This window comes from Vipera berus (genome assembly GCF_964194415.1).
Source record: "Vipera berus genome assembly, chromosome: Z".
In the NCBI taxonomy this organism is placed as follows: Eukaryota; Metazoa; Chordata; class Lepidosauria; order Squamata; family Viperidae; genus Vipera; species Vipera berus.
Window position 1 is genome coordinate 95182633 of NC_138205.1, and position 21407 is coordinate 95204039.

Below are 21407 nucleotides of genomic sequence, written 5' to 3' on the forward strand. Positions count from 1 at the left end.
AACTTTGGGGCACAGGGAATCTCATGAGATTTAGCAATCTCAACTCGGAGATCTTGATGTTCCTGTCTCTTATTTGAAGAATTTCCAAGTTTTTTGTACAGAATCTTGAAAAGTTTTATGAAAGAATACCAAAAACTATGGATATTTCAAATTCTTGTTTTGCACTTTAAAATTATTTGTATTATTTTTTTTAGATTGTGAGGAAAACATCCAACACCAGCCTAGATAATGACATATTTATGTGCTGACTGTGTAAGCTTTTCTTTAAACAATTTATAGATGTGACTAAGATGTTAATACTCTAAACTTTTCCTTCACTTCAACATGATTGTTTTGTTTTAAAACATATCCACATATGAAAATTGTTAACTTCAGTTCATATTTTCATTACCCTCCATAAAAGCGAATATACTCACATAAATAGTTGTTCAAAGTTCATAAAACAATGGGCAACAAGCCATGCTCCAAATCTGAAGACAGCAGCATTTATAAAAAAGTTGAAACTCTGCCCTATGGCATAGGAAAGTCCATTAATAGGAGCTTTCTTTAGTGTGTCCCTAATAAAAGTAAATAATTATAATTATACTTCACAATCAATCATAAAATAAAATCAATCAATTATAAAATTCAAAACTAACCACCATTTATTAGCTAAATCAGTTTTGAATAACCTTATCAAGAGGTGTGGACTTCAAGTTCCAAATTCCGGGAGGTGGAAATAAAGCCTCTTAAAATTGTGTGTGAGAGATTATTGGTATGTATTCATGTATATCATTTGTATATGTGTATGTGTGTGTCTGTGTGTGTATTTTAAGTTTCCTTCATTTCTATTGATGTGTTCTTTTTAACTTTGTTCAATAAAAAAGCAATTTAAAATAGTGACTACAATGAGGAATATGCATACAAAATATGCATACACACACAAACTCACATACAAAAAGTATTAAAAATAAAATTCTTACTTGTATGTTCCATATAAGCTTGCTTTGTAGTTCTCAAAAAATCTATCTTCTCTCGTTAATGCCGCAACAGTTCTTATATTTTCTACAACTTCTGTTGAAATCTGGATTTGGGGAAAAGGGGAAAATATAAGGCATTCACTCATAGATGCGAGGATTTTTAAGAGCCTAATGCTAGCAAAGGTTGAGGGCAAGAGAAGAAGGGGACGACAGAGAATGAGATGGCTGGATGGAGTCACTGAAGCAGTAGGCGTGAGCTTAAATGGACTCCAGAAGATGGTAGAGGACAGGAAGGCCTGGAGGAACATTGTCCATAGGGTCGCGATGGGTCGGACACAACTTCGCAGCTAACAACAACAATAGCATTATCTACCTAAAGCACAAAAACCGTGATATAGCATACTGTAAAACATGTGCATGGTTCATAATTTATCATGTGTAAATCCAGACAATTGTGATTTAAATAAACTATAGTTTAGACAATTATATTTATTGTTTGGCTTATCTCAAAAGGCATTGCAGTCCAACAAGTTAAATCTCTACCTTCCTTTTCAAGGCAATCTTTTTTTAACTAGTTAACTTTCTGAAAACTCTTCACTCTTGCCCTATGTTCTTTGTGGTGAAGGAAGGGGGAGGGGATAAGAAATCAGGATGTTTTTTCCTTCCTCTCCAGAAAGCAAAAGAGAGATTAAATGCTTCTTTGTTTTCCCATTCTGCTGAGCAAAGAATGCTGCCTATTGATGAATTGGTGACTCACTCTGTAGGGAGGCATTTTTCAGTTTGCAATGGAAGACAAGGGAATCTGTGGCTGTCAAATCATTTTAAAGAACAACTCTCAGTAGCTCTAGTCAGCATACAAATAAGAATGATAAAAGTTGCAATTCAGTAACAGCCACAGGGCCAGGTTCCTACGGGCTTATTTAATTTGAGTTTCTTGAGTTTGTGCTAAGTGATTTCACACTGCATTGCCTGAAGTACATATTGAGGAAGGATGGCATGTCAACAAACAGACCACATTTTCCTGGAGAAGCACTACTGAGAAAAATGAAGACTATGGGCCATACTAGAGCTATGGTGGCACAGTGGTTAGAATTCAGTATTGCAGGCTAACTCACTCCTCACTCCCAGGAGTTTGATTCTGAGCGGCTCAAGACTGACTCAGCCTTCCATCCTTCCAAGGTTGGTAAAATGAGGACCCAGTCTGTTGGGGGCAATACACTGACTCTGTAAACCGCTTAGAGAGGGCTGTAAAGCATTGTGAAGTGATATATAAGTCTATGTGCTATTGTTAAAGTAGACTCAGGTCTTGCTAAAATAGTGAATCGAAGTAACTCTATTGAAAGTTCAAATCATATGACATTTCCTGCCTAATCGTCACCACTTAATCTTATCCATGTATTTATATATGTAGAAGATACCCTTCCAGCTTCTTCAAGGGATTTTTGATCCTCAGCTGCATGACCTGCCACCGATTTCGCTTGAATAACCTTTGCAACAATGATGACGGGAATACAAGCTAGGATGAGCAGCGTTAACTGCCAACCATGTGCAAAAGCAATGATAACAGCTGTCACAAGTGTGAAGAAAGTCATGGTCATTAAGGCCAATCTACTTCCAGTAGCCTTGAAAATAAATAAGAAAAATAAATTATACCTTTTCTTCAATAAAACATTCTTTTATAACATTCAATGCACAATAAGGCTGTCTTCTATGAGGAGGCTTTGTGGTACTGGTATTTGAACCAGAACTATTAGATTCTATAATAGCTTTGTATCATACAGTATCTCTCTCTCTCTCTCTCTGTTTGTGTGTGTGTATGTGTGTGTTTGTGTGTATTCAGACGGTTTAGCACATCTGATAGACAAGATAAGGTAAGATAAGGTAATGTAAGGCAAGGTGAGGTGAGAATCTAATCTAATCTAATCTAATCTAATGTAAAATAAGGCAAGTCAAGACAAGACATGACATGACATGACATGATATGATAAAATAACCTTCACTGTCATTTTTTTACTAGCACACTGGCACACATTAAAAATGAAATTCTGTTGCCTGCTCTCAAAAGAAACTATATATCTACCCATATACGTATATATATTAATCACTGTCCATTTTGAATACATAGCGGAAAGAGGAAGCTTGAGAGTTCACAAGGTTGATGCTATATGAAACAAAACTGTGACTGAATCTGGATGTTCTGCTTTGGATACCACAGAGCCTCCTCCCAGAAGGTAAAAAGGAAAACAGGTCATGAAGACAATGTGTAGTGTCCCAGACAATACTACGGACCTTGCTCATGCAACTCTTATATGCTATGTCCTAGATAAAGGGAGTGAACTGCCAATAGCCTTTTCTGCCATCCTCACCACTCTCTGCACCTCCTTCCTGCCTGAAGCAGTAACTTTTTTAAACCAGACAGTAATGCAATATGACAGGATGCTCTCAATCATCCCTCTATAAAAAGTGGTAAGGACAGGGAAGGAAGATGTACTTTTCTCATGAGATGCAGAAAATGCAGGCACTGCTGTGCCCGCTTCACCAGTGTCTCACTGTTGAGCTATTGTTGAGTGACCTAGCCATCCTACTTGTTAGCTGCACATCCAGAAACTTGATGCTGTTAATCACCTCCACAGGTGAATCATTAATACAGAGAAGTATGTGGCTGTGCCTACCTTTTCTGAAATCGATAATGATCTCTTGTTTTTCCAATGTTTAAAACAAAGCTGTTGTTATTACACCAATTTACCAAAGGCTCTCTTCCTTTATGGAAACACAATGTATCTATGTCTTGCTAAGGTATACAGGTATATGTATGAAAAGTTCATGGCAGGGGGCATGTTTAACATTTATTCCCTGCTTTTGCAAGTCACATTGCTAACTTTCTTGAAAACACTTTTTACACAGTTTCTCGTTATTAGTTGAAATTGTCCATTGGGATTTTTATAAATGGAATTGATGTAGAATCATCTCTTTATGCATATATGATATCATCTGGCAATACTGCAAAGCCAATACATTAGTTGGCAAAGTTATAGCTTCAATGCCAAACTGATTCATAGGATCTTGGAGTCTTGTGGAATGTATCCCCATTCCAAATTAGACTATTTTAGAAAGTGCAAGTAGAAAAATTGTCTGAAGACACAAGCACAGACCATGATATATTCAGAATGTGAAAATGATTCAAATAATAGATTTATTCTGTTGCTTCCTGCAGCAGTCTATTATTGATACCAGGCTAATTATATTTCCAATAAAATATATAAAAAACAATAAGCAAAAAACATACTCCTTTAACTTGAGAAGCATCTGTTGAAAGTCTGGTTAATAGAACTCCAATACTATTATTGTGATCATCAAACCATCCAATTTCCTAAAACCAAAATGAACACATTGAAATAATAATTGAAATTAACAATTATTCTGAGTCTTTCCTTTTGTAGTGAACTATGGTATAAACATTTCCTGGCAACATAACTTTTTTTCTGCCAGGACTCCCTGAAATTGTCTTCATTTTTATTCCCAGTTAATGAATCAGATGTAAGTCACTCTTAGTTGAATCCTTTTCTACTGTAGTCCCCAACATACAACAGTAGTCACAAAGCATGTAAAGTCTGTTACATTTTGTCAGCCATTACACTGGTATCAAAATCAGGTGATCACTCTTGGGTGGCATCAAGGCAGCAACTCTAGAGTTTTCAGCCAGCTATTCTCAGTGTTGATTTTAATTTATCAATTTAGTATAAGATTGATGTAACAAAACAAGAGGTGTCCACACAGGACTATCAAAAATGATAGCTGCAACTGGATGATTGACACCTGCCCTATTTTTACTTAAAAGGGGGCAGGCCTTCAATCATATGGTCATAATTGTCAACTTGATATTTTATCTGCTACTACCTGTTCCCATGGTGCACCCAAATAAGACAGTAGAGTGATGGATGTTTTTAAGAAGAGATAGGACAACCATTTGTCTGAAATGGTATAGGGTTTTCTGCCTGAGCAGGAGGTTGTACTAGAAGATCTCCAAGGTCCCTTCCACTTCTGTTATTCTGTTATTCTGTAATGGGCTGAAATAGTTTAATACTGAAATGATAGGACCAATCTGTTCATTCCACATTATTTCCCAAATAAAACATAAACTCTGAAAGTCAGCATTTGTTGTGTCTACTTAAAAAAAAAGGGAAGGTGTACAGATAGAGACATGTGAATTAAAAATGCTGCTTTCCCCCTACTTAGCTATTCATAATGATGAAATTACTTCTTAGGCCTTCAAATGATATTTTCCACTATTAAAAGATATGTTAAATTTAGTGCTTCTATGGAAATACAAATGTTCTGTGGATTAATGAATAAATCTTTTGGCAACATAGCTCCATTGGAATCTACAAGGATGCAGTGAAGCATTATGTTGCTATATCTATATAACAGAATAACAGAGTTGGAGGGGCAGAAATCTTCTAATCCAACACTCTGCTCAGGCAAGAAATCCTACACCATTTCAGACAAATGGTTGTCCAATTTCTTCTAAAAAAATCCAGTGTTGGAGCATTCACAGCTTCTGGAAGCAAGTTGTTCCACTGATAAATTGTTCAGACAGTCAGGAAATTTCTCCTTAGTTCTAGGTTGCTTCTCTCCTTGATTAGTTTCCATCCATTACTTCTTGTCCTGCCTTCAGGTGCTTTGGAGAATAGCTTGACTCCCTCTTCTTTGCTATTCTGTCACCCTTAGTCTTTCTTTTCATTAAAATAGACACATCCACTTTCAGCAACCATTCTTTATATATTTTAGTTTCCAGTCCCCTAATCATCTTTGTTGCTCTTCTCTGCACACTTTCTAGGCTATATTGAGATTTGATAGCTTCTTAAACATTAGCTTTTTATTCAACGTCACTATTTTGCAGGAGGCAGTTCCTAACCAACCTCGGCTGAATTGGAAAATCGGAGTACAATTGGACTAGTTTTGTACTTAGATGCAAATGGAGGCAATCTTAGGGCTTACGCTAGCTGGGAATTCTTAAAAACTTTCCTTAAATAGGCTTCATATTCTCGCTAAGATAAGAAAGATAAGAAAGAACATTCTTATGTCCCTAAATTCAGCCACTTGACTTGATATTCCCCTTTTAATATTATAATAGAAATTTACTGTTCACATTCAATATAAATCTTTTGTTAATGTATGTTTCTAAATGGCTCGAGGCAATAATAATAATAATGGTAATAGTAATAATAATAGAACCTTGGAGGTCTTCTAGTTCAACCCCCTGCTTAGGCAGGAAACCCTATACCCCTTCAGATAAATGGTTGATGATGGTACCTAGTTTGGGTAATGGAACGTCTGCAAGAAATCAGTCAAGCTCAGAGACACCAAGGATCCCCCATTTCTGAGCTACAAATATGCTCTTGCTTTCCCTTTCCTGCTGTGTTTTGTTACCTGTTGCAGCAAGGCTTTGAAAGAAAGAGAGCGTAACCGCATTGTGAGAGCTTCTCCAGACTTCCCAAAGGTGAATCCCTGCAAAAAGTATAAGACAAAAATTTAGCTTTTTATTTTTTTAGAAAAGGGCCATTATCATCTGAATGACATATATCCAATAAATGAGGGGGTGACAGTTTCAGGCATTTATTAATGCAAAACAACCACAAATTCAAGAAATAAAGACAGAACCATATCAAAGTTTAAGGGGGAGGAATCACAAATTATAGTAATGATTCTGTGTGATGATGCAGTGTTAGAATCCAGTACTGCAGGATAACTCACTGCCCACTGCCAGGAATTCGATCCTGACTGGCTCAAGGTTGACTCAGCCTTCCTTCTTTCCGAGGTCAGTAAAATGAGGACCCAGTTTGTTGGGGGCAATATGCTGATTCTGTAAGCCCCTTAGAGACGGCTGTAAAGCACTGTGAAGTGCTATGTAAGTCGAGGTGTTATTTCTATCCTGAGAAACTGCCTGATAAAATTTGAATAAAAAGGTAAACCAAGAAGCATGTTGAATGTTGAGAAAGTCTGGATGTATACATTAGGTACCCCTTCATAGATTACTGCCTTGTCGTGGCAAAGGGGCTTGCATAATTCAATGAAGCTATGAGCTATGCTGTGCAGGGCCACCCAAGACGGACAGGTCATAGCAGAGAGTTGTGACAAAATGTGATCCAAAATGGCGACCCACTCCAGTATCTTTGCCATGAAAACCCTATGGACAGTACCAAAGGGCAAAAAGTTATGACACTGGAAGATGAGCCCCTCAGGTCAGAAGGCATCCAATAAGCTACTGGAGAAGAGCAGAGGGCTAGTACTAGTAGCGCCAGAAAGAATGAAGCGACTGGGCCATAGCTGAAAGGACACTCAGCTGTGGATGTATCTGGTGGTGAAAGGAAAGTCAGATGCGGTAAAGACTTTTTCTCCATAGGAACCTGGAATGTAAGATCTATGAATCAAGGAAAGCTGGACATGGTCAAACAAGAGATGACAAGACTGAACATCAACATCTTAGGAATCAGCAAACTAAAATGGACAGGAATGGTGAATTTAATTCAGGTATACTACTGCAGGCAAGAATCCCTCAGAAGAAATGGAGTAGCCTTCATAGTCAATAAAAGAGTAGGAAAAGCAATACTGGGATACAATCCCCAAAATGACAGAATGATCTCAGTTCGAATCCAAGGCAAACCATTCAATATCACAGTAGTCCAGGTCTATGCCCCAACCACCAGTGCTGAAGAGGATGAAATTGACTGATTCTATGAAGCCCTACAGCACCTTATAGAACTAACACCAAAAAATGATGTGCTTATCATCATGGGGGATTGGAATGCTAAAGTAGGAAGCCAAAAGATAACTGGAATAACAGGCAAGTTTGGCCTTGGAGTACAAAATGAAGCAGGGCACAGGCTGACAGAATTTTGTCAAGAAAATACAATGGTCATCGCAAAAACTCTTTTTCAAAAACCCAAGAGGCGGCTCTACACATGGACATCACCAGACGGTCAACACAGAAATCAGATTGACTATATGCTCTGCAGCCAAAGATGGAGAAGCTCTATACAGTCAATAAAAACAAGACCAGGAGCTGACTGTGGCTCAGACCATGAGCTTCTCATTGCAAAGTTTAGGCTTAAACTGAAGAAAGTAGGGGAAAGCACTAGGCCACTCAGATATGAACTAAATCATATCCCTGATAAATACACAGTAGAAGTGACAAATAGATTTAAGGAATTAGATCTGATAGACAGAGTGCCTGAAGAACTATGGACAGAGGTTTGTAACATTGTACAAGAAGTATCAACTAAAGCCATCCCAAAGAAAAAGAAATGCAAGAAAGCAAAATGTCTGTCTCAGGAAGCTTTGCAAAAAGCTGAGGAAGGAGGGAAGCGAAAGGCAAGGGAGAAAAATAAAGATACATACATTTGAATGCAGAATTCCAGAGAATAGCTAGAAGAGTTAAGAATGCCTTCTTAAATGAACTGCGCAAAGAAATAGAAGAAAACAATAGAATAGGGAGAACCAGAGATATCTTCAAGAAAATTAGAGAGATGAAGGGAACGTTTCATGCAATAATGGGCATGATAAAGGACCAAAATGGAAGGGACCTAACAGAGGCAGAAGAGATTAAGAAGAGGTGGCAAAATTACACAGAAGAACTATACAAGAACGAACATAATGTCCCTGATAACCACGATGAGGTGGTCACTGACCTTGAGTCAGACATCCTAGAATGTGAAGTGAAGTGGGCCTTAGGAAAGCTGAGCAACAATAAAACTAGTGGAGGTGACAGTATTCTAGCTGAGCTATTCAAAATCTTAAAAGACGATGCAGTAAAAGTGCTATACTCAATTTGCCAGCAAATTTGGAAAACTCAACAGTGGCCACAGGATTGGAAAAGATCAGTTTACATTCCAATTCCAAAGAAAGGCAGTGCCAAAGAATGTTCAAACTATCGCATCATTGCACTCATTTCACATACTAGTAAAGTTATGCTTAAAATCCTACAAGCTAGACTCCAGCAGCCTTTGATTGTGTGGATCACAACAAACTGTGGCAAGTTCTTAAAGAGATGGGAGTACCTGACCATCTTATTTGTCTCCTGAGAAACCTATATGCGGGTCAAGAAGCAACAGTGAGAACTGGACACGGAACTACTGATTGGTTCAAAATTGGGAAAGGAGTCCGGCAAGGCTCTATACTGTTGCCCTGTCTATTTAACTTATATGCAGAGCACATCATGGGAAAGGCAGGGCTAGATGAATCAAAAGTTGGAATTAAGATTGCCAGGAAAAATATCAACAACCTAAGATATGCAGATGATACCACTCTAATGGCAGAAAGTGAAGAGGAACTAAAGAGCCTCTTTTTGCGGGTGAAGAAGGAGAGTGCAAAACTTGGGTTGAAACTTAACATTAAGAAAATCAAGATCATGGCATCTGGCCCTCTCAATTCCTGGCAAATAGATGGGGAAGAAATGGAGGTAGTGACAGATTTTATTTTCCTGGGCTCCAAGATCACCGCCGCAGATGGGGACTGCAGCCAAGAAATTAAAAGACGCTTGCTCCTCGGGCAAATCTAGACAACACACTAAAAAGCAGAGACATCACCCTGTCAACAAAAGTGTGTATAGTCAAGCCTATGGTTTTCCCACTTGCAATGTATGGCTGTGAAAGTTGGACCATAAGAAAGGCTGAGCGCCAAAGAATTGAGGCCTTTGAACTATTGTGCTGGAGAAGACTCCTGCGAGTCCCTTGGACTGCAAGGCGATCAAACCGGTCAGTCCTAGAAGAGATCAACCCTGACTGCTCTTTAGAAGGCCAGATCCTGAAGTTGAAACTCAAATACTTTGGCCACCTAATGAGAAGGAAGGACTCACTGGAGAAGAGCCTAATGCTGGGAAAGATTGAGGGCAAGAGAAGAAGGGAATGACAGAGAATGAGGTGGCTGGATGGAGTCACTGAAGCAGTAGGTGTGAGCTTAAATGGACTCCAGAAGATGGTAGAGGACAGGAAGGCCTGGAGGAATGTTGTCCATAGGGTCATGATGGGTCGGACACGACTTCGCAACTAACAACAGCAATTCATTAGGTAGCCAAAGCATCTACAATGATATACATGTCATTTATGGGATTCCACCTGATAAACAAATCATAGTGTCAAAAGTCCATCTTTTTAAAATTAAAAGCCTTTTGTTGTACTGGTTGAGTAATTTTGTATACAATCCTCTCTGATAATTTCTTATTAAGTTGGTCTTATACTAGAACTTACCTGGATTATATGAGTTACTAAGCTGATCACTCCCAAAACAAGAAACATGAGAGAATACAGCACTGTATTCTGCCTTTTCTTTACATCATCTTGTTCGTGGAAAGCCTGAGTGGCAAAGCATAGTTTTAATTACCAGCACAAGAAACAATTGCTGATAAACTTTCTGTTTAGTTCAAATTATGACCATTTCCCTCAGGTCAACTTCCCTGATTTCCCTGTATGTGACCATCAGCTATTCTGAACAGCAGACTATGTTTTACATGAAGAATTTGAAACCAATTCTAATTCAGTGACCACTGAGGTCTAGTTCAGATGATAGGAAATGGCTATTAGATGGCAGCAGTGTGTAGTGACTGCATGGAGTTCTGCAGGCCACCTCTGGTAGCTGCCTATCAGGACAGAATTTGTTAGCTGAATCTCATGGCTTTTTAAAAACAGAAGTCCAGATCATGTTCATTTCTTGAGGTTATGTTCAAAAATCATTAAATTCAAAGGTGGAATTTAATCAGGCCAAGTAGCAGTTTGGAAAAGATTACTATAAGAATAAAAAATAAAATAAAAGTAATTTTATTTATTTGCAAAATTTGTAGGTGACAGTTTTGCTGCTGGTGTTTGTAATATAAATATAACAAACATACAAAATAGAGGAATAACTGTGGAATAGAGGAATAGAGGAATAACTGTGTTAGTCTGGCAGGAGAAATTCAGGAGTGTGGTAAGCACCTTTTCCAACTAAAAACATTTACTTAGAAGCATATGTTTCTGTGACCTGCAGCTCACTGCATTCACTGGTGAATAAAATAGTTCAGTAAATTCTATTGTTAACATTTATATATCCCTTTCTATGAAAAATAATGTTTGGTTAAATAAAACACTGATATGTAATTTGTTGGCTGAACCAAACTAATGTAGAAGTTTTTGCTTCTTATGTTAGGAAAGCACACCATCATTGGGGAGATCCTGATGAGGTCAAAGGTATCCACAAGATATTTATTTATTTATTTATTTATTTGTTTGTTTGTTTGTTTGTTTGTTTGTTTATATTTATTAATTCTTGGGACTTATATGCCACCCTATCTCCCGAAGGACTCAGGGCGGCTAACAACAATAACATACAATAAATACAGAAGTTAAGATAAAATTAAAATTAAAGGCCTCTGTACAATAAATTAAAATTAAAATTAAAATAAATTAAAAATTAGAGTTAAAAAATTAAAAACATAATTAAAATCCCTGTCAGTCCAGGTCAGCCAGGTGGAAAAGGAGTGTTTTGAGGCCACGGTGAAAGGACTGGAGATCTGGGGCCATCCGAAGCTCATAGGGGAGCTGGTTCCACAGGGCTGGTGCTCCCACAGAGAAGGCCCTCCCCCTGGGGGTCACCAGCTGACATTGTCTAGCCCAGGGGTCGGCAACCTAAAAAAGGAAAAGAGCCACTGGGAACTGGTTCCATCACAAATTAAAAAAAGTGGGAGCCGCGTGCGTGTGTCCATGCACGCGCATGCGCAAAAAATGTTTTGCGCATGCACAAAACGGTTTTTTGTGCATGCGCGGACACACGCGGTTGCCATTTTTTTTAAAAGTGAGATGGAACCGGTTCCCGGTTGCCCGACAGCGATGGCCCGTCTGCAAAGCTGCCGCTTTCGGCAGCTTTGCAGATGGGCCATGGCAGCTTCCTCAAAGAGCGGCGCCCCTGCCCATTCTGAGAGGTGCGCGCGCACCTCTCCGAACGACCGGAGGTGCGCACGCACCTCCCCAAACCTTTGGAGAGGTGCGCGCGTACCTCCGCGTGAACGGGCAGAGGTGCCGCTCTTTGAGGAAGCTGCCGCGGCCCGTCTCCGAAGCTGCCGCTTTTGGCAGCTTTGCAGACGGGCCGCGGCAGCTTCCTCAAAGAGCAGCGCCACTGCCCATTCGCGCAGAGGTACACGCGCACCTCTCCAAAGGTTTGGGGAGGTGCGCGCGCACCTCCACCCGTTCGGGGAGGTGCGCGCGCACCTCTCAGAACGGGCAGTGCCACTCTCCATTTGGAGAGGTGCACACGCACCACTGCCCGTTCGAAGAGGTGCGCGCGCACCGGGCGGCTGGGAGCCGCAGGAGACGGCTCAAAGAGCCGCATGCGGCTCTGGAGCCGCGGGTTGCTGATGGTACCCTGAGGAGGCCTTCTCTGTGTGAGCGTACTGGGCGATGGGAATTCGTTCCCGGCAGCAGATGGTCCTGCAAGTATCCTGGGCCTAAGCCATGTAGGGCTTTAAAGGTAAGTACCAGCACCTTAAATCTCACCCGGAGGACAACCGGTAACCAATGCAGCTCACGCAGGAGGGGTGTAATATGGGAGTATCGGGGTGCTCCCATCACTACCCGTGCAGCCGCACTCTGCACCAGCTGAAGCCTCCGGGTGGTCTTTAAGGGCAGCCCCATGTAGAGAGCATTGCAGTAATCTATACAGGAGGTAACGAGTGCGTGGATGACTGTGTGTATGCTGAAAAATAGTCAAGATGGCAGCTGAGACGTGTAATCAACACCTATTTTTATATGTGGATCTTCAGTTGCACTGTCCAGGTTGCCATCTTGACTTTTTTTCACCATTGCCTGCAGACACCCCTGATCTTTTCCATAGACACAGGTCAACTAAAGTTTCAAGGAAGAGGCACTTGACCAAAGGGCTGTTGTAGACCTCAGGTTCATATTAGAGAAAGGAAAAAATATTTTCCTGAGCATTTGGGCTTAATACTCAGTATTAATTTGGGTAAACTTTAATATCCAGACTTGGTACTGGGCTGGAATCTGAAAGTTATGGAATATGATGAAAGCTCATCAAATATCATCAAGTTGGCAAACTGCCATTCCTCCTATAGTGCAAGGGCGATCTTTTTTTTTTCTTTTCAGAACTGCATTTTCACAGGAATAATCTACAAGTAATCCTCAAGTTACAACCAGAATTGGATTATGGAATTTCCACCACAGTTGTTAAGTGACTTCTACCCAATTTATAATCTTTTTGTTGTAGTTTTTAAGCAAATCATATAATTGTTAGGCGAACCTGGATTTCCCAACTGATTTTGCTTGTTGGAACCCCCTGAGATGGTTGCAAATGGGGAACATGCAACCCAGGATAGTACAAGCAGTGTAAATATAGGCCAAATTCCTGTATCCAAGAGCCTGAATCACAATCACATGATCACACGGAGGTTATAATAGTTGTATGTGTGGAGAATGATTGCAAGTCACTTTTTTCAGCACTGTCATAACTTTGAATGGTTGCTAAATAAATGGTTGTAAGTTGAAGATTACCTGCATGGATTCCTGGGGTGGAAGTATGGTGCAGGGCCAGATTAAAAGGAAGTGAGGATTCCGTTCTTTCTTTCTCTTTCTGTATATTCCCCTTTTCGCTCTCTCTTTGTCTTCCCACACCCTTTCTTGTTAGTGGCTTTTGAAATGAGTTATGTATGGCATTTTATTGTTCTATTAGCATTCAATATATACATCTGTTCCTACGATGACCACACCAGAAAAACAGTACTGTAATATATATATGTTCTGGGCTATTGTCTCCTGTTTTATACTGCCTTGGAAGATGCTTCTTTTATATAGATTAAGATTATTCATTTCTTTTGGAAGGAACCATTTAGAGTGTATTTTTGGAAAGCTAGAGGTGGAATTGAGATGGTGAAAAAACTGAAATGCCATTGGTAAAGCCATTGTAAATAACCTCAGCTTCCAATAATATAAGATCATGATAAGAAATCAGTACATCTGTTTGGTTTGATAGATTCTACAAAAATGAAATAGAAGTATTGAGTGGTCTTAAACATACCCCAATGATTTTGCCAAACAGAACTGCAAAGGCAGGAGTAATACCTCCTGCAATGGCAGCAGCAACGATCCCAATTGCTATGTAGCAGAATTCAGGCTTATTCAGAGCCAGGATCCTGGAATAAGGAACATCTGGGAGGGTCTCTTCCTGTAAGAGAGAAAATTCCCCTTGTCATCAACAAAATTACAAACAGGCAATGCAATTGATGGGTGAAATGTCACTGAGAATTACTCAACTGTCCAGTAATGAAAAGAAACTGGCTTCTGTGTTCAGTCCCACTCATTTCTATGATCTCACAATGAATACAAGTGTGAAAACAAAAGAAAAAGAACAAAAAGCCAATTTATCTCAAAATCTGTCTACAAAGGTCACTAAAAAGTGAGAGAAATCCCTCATGAATGGCAACATTTCTGCATGAATTATTCTCTTGAATTACTAATCTGTGTGCTTTAGAGTCTTGCTGCCCATACATTAACTTTGGATTCTCATTATTTTAGTGTCATGTGCTTCAGATGAAATTTTGATGTGGCATATTTGAAATACAATATATTTCAAAAGTCCAGAAGTGTAACAAATTTTCTAACTGGTGTTCTCAAGTTGTTCATATTATTTGATATATACATTATCATAATTACCAAATACAGGTCGGGGATGAATGAAAATGAATGCCAATATTTCCTAACAACTGGGTTAGCTTTACCTATGAATTTATCTGAAAATGAAATCAAATACATGGATAAATATAAGGCATTTATGAAAAGAACAAAGCTTCTCTTATAATTCTGGTTTGTTACTAGAACCAAAAGATGGAGATGCCAATTTTCACAAAGCACTAAATAACTTACAGAGGAGTCATATTTTTAACACAGAAGATATTTTAGAAATAATCTTAATACTAACCACATGGACCTTCTTTGCTTTCTTCGTCTTCTGTTTTTTTTTCCTTTTCCTTTCAGAAAATCTTTTAGTAGATGCTCTACTGAGAGAAGGTCTGTTTGATGTTCTTCGGAAACTTCCATACCTAGCCATTTCTGCGCCACCATTAGAACCCCCCAAATCATTTAGATCTGCTGTTTCATATAAATCTTCTTTCTCAGAAATTTCACTATTTTCATCCTTAGTCTCAAATTCTGTCTCTTCGCTTGATGTTTCACTCTCTTGTTCTTCTCCCTGGTAATTCTAAACATTTATAAAATGAAAACAAAAATAGGAAAAAAAATAAATTACCAATGGGGTTAATTTTTCTAATTACAATTTATGAGAATTAAATCTACAGGTAGTCCTCAACTTATAACCATTCCTTTAGTGATTGTTTGAAGTTCAGTGGCAATGAAAAAGTGTCTGAGGACTGGTCCTCTCACTTAAGACTATTGCAGCATTTCCATGGTCATGAGATTGTGATTTGGTCACTTAGCAACCAACATGTATGGCTGCAGCATCCCAGGGTTACATGTTTGCCAGTTAGCTTCCAACAAGCAAAGTCAATGGAACAAGTTGGATTCACTTAACAGTTTTGTGATTTGCTTACTGACTGCAGCAAAAAAAAAAATCATGATCGGCTGGGAATTCTGGGAGTTAAAATCCATCTCCCTTAAAGCAGTCAAGCTTGAGAAATACTGAGCTACAGTAACAGAATCTTGAAAACTTGACTGCATTTACCTATGTCTGAAGCATTACTATGATCATTTTCTCACAACTCTGGGATCTATACAGAATCCAGTGTCATTCTTGGGAAAAAGAGATTACTCTAGAAGTGAATGTTTTGCTCTGTCAGTACCATGTCCAAGAAACAAAAGCTGTTAAACATTCAGATTTTAAATTAAAAAAAACCACACACAAATTCCACAAAGTGCTCATGTAGTTTAAGGATTATATTTCTTTGAACTGTGGAGAGAGCCAATAACCTCTCATTAACTTTGCTTAACTATTATTCAGTATTATAGAAAACTGGGCTAATGTGTTCTTGTACTCTATTTGGCCCTTTCATGGATTACTGCCTTGTTGTGGCGAAGGGGCTTGCGTAATTCAGTGAAGCTATGAGCTATGCCGTACAGGACCACCCAAGACGGAAAGGTCATAGCAGAGAGTTCTGACACAACGTGATCCACTGGAGAAGGAAATGGCAACCCACTCCAGTATCTTTGCCATGAAAACCCCATGGACAGTACCAAAAGGAAAAAAGATATGATGCTGGAAGATGATCCCCTCAGGTCAGAAGGCATCCAATATGCTAATGGGGAAGAGCAGAGGGCTAGTACTAGTAGTGCCAGAAAGAATGAAGCGACTGGGCCAAAGCCGAAAGGACGCTCAGCTGTGGATGTATCTGGTGGTGAAAGGAAAGTCTGATGCTGTAAACATTTTTTCTCCATAGGAACCTGGAATGTAAGATCCATGAATCAAGGAAAGCTGGACGTGGTCAAACAAGAGATGACAAGACTGAAGATCGACATCTTAGGAATCAGCAAACTAAAATGGACAGGAATGGGTGAATTTAATTCAGATGACCATCAGGTATACTACTGTGGGCAAGAATCCCTCAGAAGAAATGGAGTAGCCTTTATAGTCAATAAAAGAGTAGGAAAAGCAATACTGGGATACAATCCTCAAAATGACAGAATGATCTCAGTTCGAATCCAAGGCAAACCATTCAATATCACAGTAGTCCGAGTCTATGCCCCAACCACCAGTGCTGAAGAGGATGAAATTGACCGGTTCTATGAAGCCCTACAGCACCTTATAGAACTAACACCCAGAAATGATGTCCTAATCATCATGGGGGATTGGAATGCTAAAGTAGAAAGCCAAAAGATAACTGGAATAACAGGCAAGTTTGGCCTTGGAGTACAAAATGAAGCAGGGCACAGGCTGATAGAATTTTGTCAAGAGAATATGATGGTCATAGCAAACACTCTTTTCCAACAACCCAAGAGACGGCTTTACACATGGACATCATCAGACGGTCAACACAGAAATCAGATTGACTATATGCTCTGCAGCCAAAGATGGAGAAGCTCTATACAGTCAGTAAAAACAAGACCAGGAGCTGACTGTGGCTCAGACCATGAGCTTCTTGTTGCAAAGTTTAGGCTTAAATTAAAGAAAGTAGGGAAAAGCGCTAGGCCAGTCAGGTATGAATTAAATCATATCTCTGTTGAATATGCAGTAGAGGTGACAAATAGATTTAAGGAATTAGATCTGATAGACAGAGTGTCTGAAGAACTATGGACAGAGGTTCGCAACATTGTACAACAGGTAGCAACCAAAACCATCCCAAAGAAAAAGAAATGCAAGAAAGCAAAATGGCTGTCTGAGGAAGCTTTGCAAATAGCTGAGGAGGGAAGCGAAAGGCACGGGAGAAAAAGAAAGATATGCCCAATTAAATGCAGAATTCCAAAGAATAGCTAGAAGAGATAAGAATGCCTTCTTAAATGAACAATGCAAAGAAATAGAAGAAAACAATAGAATAGGGAGGACCAGAGATCTTTTCAAGAAAATTGGAGAGATGAAAGGAACGTTTCATGCAAAAATGGGCATGATAAAGGACCAAAACGGCAGGGACCTAACAGAGGCAGAAGAGATTAAGAAGAGGTGGCAAAATTACACAGAAGAACTATACAAGAATGAGCTTAACGTCCCTGATAATCACAACGAGGTGGTCACTGACCTCGAGCCAGACATCCTGAATGTGAAGTGAAGTGGGCCTTAGAAAAGCTGAGCAACAACAAAGCTAGTGGAGGTGACAGTACTCTAGCTGAGCTATTCAAAATCTTAAAAGACGATGCAGTAAAAGTGCTACACTCAATTTGCCAGCAAATTTGGAAAACTCAACAGTGGCCACAGGATTGGAAAAGATCAGTTTAAATTCCAATTCCAAAGAAAGGCAGTGCCAAAGAATGTTCAAACTATCGCACCATTGCACTCATTTCTCACGCTAGTAAAGTTATGCAAAGCACATCATGGGAAAGGCAGGGCTAGATGAATCAAAAGTTGGAATTAAGATTGCCAGAAAAATATCAACAACCTAAGATATGCAGATGATTCCACTCTAATGGCAGAAAGTGAAGAAGAACTAAAGAGCCTCTTGTTGCGGGTGAAGAAGGAGAGTGTAAAACTTGGGTTGAAACTAAACATTAAGAAAACCAAGATCATGGCATCTGGCCCTCTCAATTCCTGGCAAATAGATGGGGAAGAAATGGAGGTAGTGACAGATTTTATTTTCCTGGGCTCCAAGATCACTGCAGATGGGGACTGTAGCCAAGAAATTAAAAGACGCTTGCTCCTCGGGAGGAAAGCCATGACAAATCTAGACAGCACACTAAAAAGCAGAGACATCACCCTGTCAACAAAAGTGCGTATAGTCAAGGCTATGGTCTTCCCAGTTGCAATGTATGGCAGTGAAAGCTGGACCATAAGAAAGGCTGAGCGCCAAAGAATTGAAGCCTTTGAACTATGGTGCTGGAGAAGACTCCTGCGAGTCCCTTGGACTGCAAGGCGATCAAACCGGTCAGTCCTAGAGGAGATCAACCCTGACTGCTCTTTAGAAGGCAATATCCTGAAGCTAAAAATCAAATACTTTGGCCACCTAATGAGAAGGAAGGACTCACTGGAGAAGAGCCTAATGCTGGGAAAGATTGAGGGCAATAGAAGAAGGGGACGACAGAGAATGAGGTGGCTGGATGGAGTCATTGCAGCAGTAGGCATGAGCTTAGATGGACTCCAGAAGATGGTAGAGGACAGGAAGACCTGGAGGAACATTGTCCATAGGGTCGCGATGGGTCGGACACGATTTTGCAACTAACAACAACAACAAAATGAAGCCCAACAGCACCTTTTAGAAGTAACAACAAAAAACAATGTCCTTATCATCATGGGGGATTGGAATGCTAAAGAAGGAAGCCAAAAGATAACCGGAATAACAGGCAAGTTTGGCCTTGGAGTACAAAACGAAGCAGGGCACAGGCTGATAGAATTTTGTCAAGAGAATATGATGGTCATAGCAAACACTCTTTTCCAACAACCCAAGAGACGCCTCTACACATGGACATCACCAGACGGTCAACACAGAAATCAGATTGACTATATGCTCTGCAGCCAAAGATGGAGAAGCTCTATACAGTCAGTAAAAACAAGACCAGGAGCTGACTGTGGCTCAGACCATGAGCTTCTTGTTGCAAAGTTTAGGCTTAAACTGAAGAAAGTAGGGAAAAGCACTAGGCCACTCAGGTATGAATTAAATTATATCCCTGTTGAATATACAGTAGACGTGACAAATAAATTTAAGGAATTAGATCTGATAGACAGAGTGCCTGAAGAACTATGGACAGAGGTTTGTAACATTGTACAAGAAGTAGCAACTAAAGCCATCCCAAAGAAAAAGAAATGCAAGAAAGGAAGCTTTGCAAATAGCTGAGGAAAGGAGGGAAGCCAAAGGCAAGGGAGAAAAAGAAAGATACATCCAATTGAATGCAGAATTCCAGAGAATAGCTAGAAGAGATAAGAATGCCTTCTTAAATGAACGGTGTAAAGAAATAGAAGAAAACAATAGAATAGGGAAGACCAGAGATCTTTTCAAGAAAAATGGAGAGATGAGGGGAACATTTCATGCAAAAATGGGCATGATAAAGGACCAAAATGGAAGGGACCTAACAGAGGCAGAAGAGATTAAGAAGAGGTGGCAAAATTACACAGAAGAACTATACAAGAAGGAACATAATGTCCCTGATAACCACGATGAAGTGGTCACTGACCTCGAGCCAGACATCCTAGAATGTGAAGAGGGCCTTAGAAAAACTGAGCAACAACAAAGCTAGTGGAGGTGACAGTATTCCAGCTGAGCTATTCAAAATCTTAAAAGATGGTGCAGTAAAAGTGCTACACTCAATTTGCCAGCAAATTTGGAAAACTCAACAGTGGCCACAGGATTGGAAAAGATCAGTTTACATTCCAATTCGAAAGAAAGGAAATTGCCAGCATATGATGGATCATGGAGAAATCTAGGGAGTTCCAGAAAAAACATCTACTTCTTCTTCATTGACTATGATAAAGCCTTTGATTGTGTGGATCACAACAAATTGTGGCAAGTTCTTAAAGAGATGGGAGTACCAGACCATCTTATTTGTCTCTTGAGAAACCTATATGCGGTTCAAGAAGCAACAGTGAGAACTGGATACGGAACCACTGATTGGTTCAAAACTGAGAAAGGAGTCCAGCAAGGCTGTATACTGTCACCCTGCCTGTTTAACTTATATGCATAGCACATCATGAGAAAGGCAGGGTTAGATGTATCAAAAGTTGGAATTAAGATTGCTGGGAGAAATATCAACAACCTAAGATATGCAGATGATACCACTCTAATGGCAGAAATTGAAGAGGAACTAAAGAGCCTCTTGTTAAGAGTGAAGAAGGAGAGTGCAAAAGTTGAAACTAAACATTAAGAAAACCAAGATCATGGCACCCGCCCTCTCAATTCCTGGTAAATAGATGGGGAAGAAATGGAGGTAGTGACAGATTTTATTTTCCTGGCCTCCAAGATCTCTGCAGATGGAGACTGCAGCCAAGAAATTAAAAGACGCTTGCCCCTGGGGAGGAAAGCCATGGCAAATCTAGACAGCACACTAAAAAGCAGAGACATCACCCTGCCAACAAAAGTGCGTATAGTCAGGCCTATGTTTTTCCCAGTTGCAATGTATGGCTGTGAAAGTTGGACCATAAGAAAGGCTGAGTGCCAAAGAATTGAGGCCTTTGAGTTATGGTGCTGGAGAAGACTGCTGCAAGTCCCTTGGGCAGCAAGGCAATCAAACCGGTCAGTCCTAGAGGAGATCAGCCCTGACTGCTTTTTAGAAGGCCAGATCCTGAAGTTAAAACTCAAATACTTTGGCCACCTAATGAGAAGGAAGGACTCACTGGAGAAGAGCCTAATGCTGGGAAAGATTGAGGGCAAGAGAAGAAGAGGACAACAGAGAATGAGGTGGCTGGATGGAGTCACTGAAGCAGTAGGCGTGAGCTTAAATGGACTCCAGAAGATGGTAGAGGACAGGAACATTGTCCATGGGGTCGCAATGGGTCAGACATGACTTTGCAACTAACAACAACAACAACTCTATTTGGAGTATCTACAGTTTTTGTTTATGCTTAGCCGAAATATACCTTTCAACATGTAAACCTGGACAAATAGTAATTTCTCTTGGCTATGAGGAAAACAAGATAGTTTCAGCATCATTTATTAAGGTGGACTATTCCCGCCCCCCTTGTAGATAATGCTATATTGCAATTTACCCAAAATGGAAGATTCCAGACCTTTCACATTTAGTATATGGGAAAGGGCAGAAAGTGCACACTTGGGAATTATCCGCATAAAGCATATAGTGTCACATTCGAACCAAGCCTCTGAAT

At 39.9% G+C, this 21407-nt stretch overlaps 1 protein-coding gene across 1 annotated transcript in view; it reads right to left on the bottom strand.

Moving 5' to 3' along the window:
- ABCB5 (ATP binding cassette subfamily B member 5) overlaps positions 1-21407 on the bottom strand; it is a gene marked incomplete at both ends in the record, with an annotated part of 80678 nt that overhangs the window by 11489 nt on the left and 47782 nt on the right. The window contains 8 exons of the mRNA XM_081346257.1: positions 417-557; positions 963-1063; positions 2378-2581; positions 4246-4329; positions 6390-6467; positions 10205-10309; positions 14016-14162; positions 14916-15194. Coding sequence (XP_081202383.1) covers positions 417-557; positions 963-1063; positions 2378-2581; positions 4246-4329; positions 6390-6467; positions 10205-10309; positions 14016-14162; positions 14916-15194 — 1139 coding nt within the window. The remainder of the gene's footprint in view (positions 1-416; positions 558-962; positions 1064-2377; positions 2582-4245; positions 4330-6389; positions 6468-10204; positions 10310-14015; positions 14163-14915; positions 15195-21407) is intronic.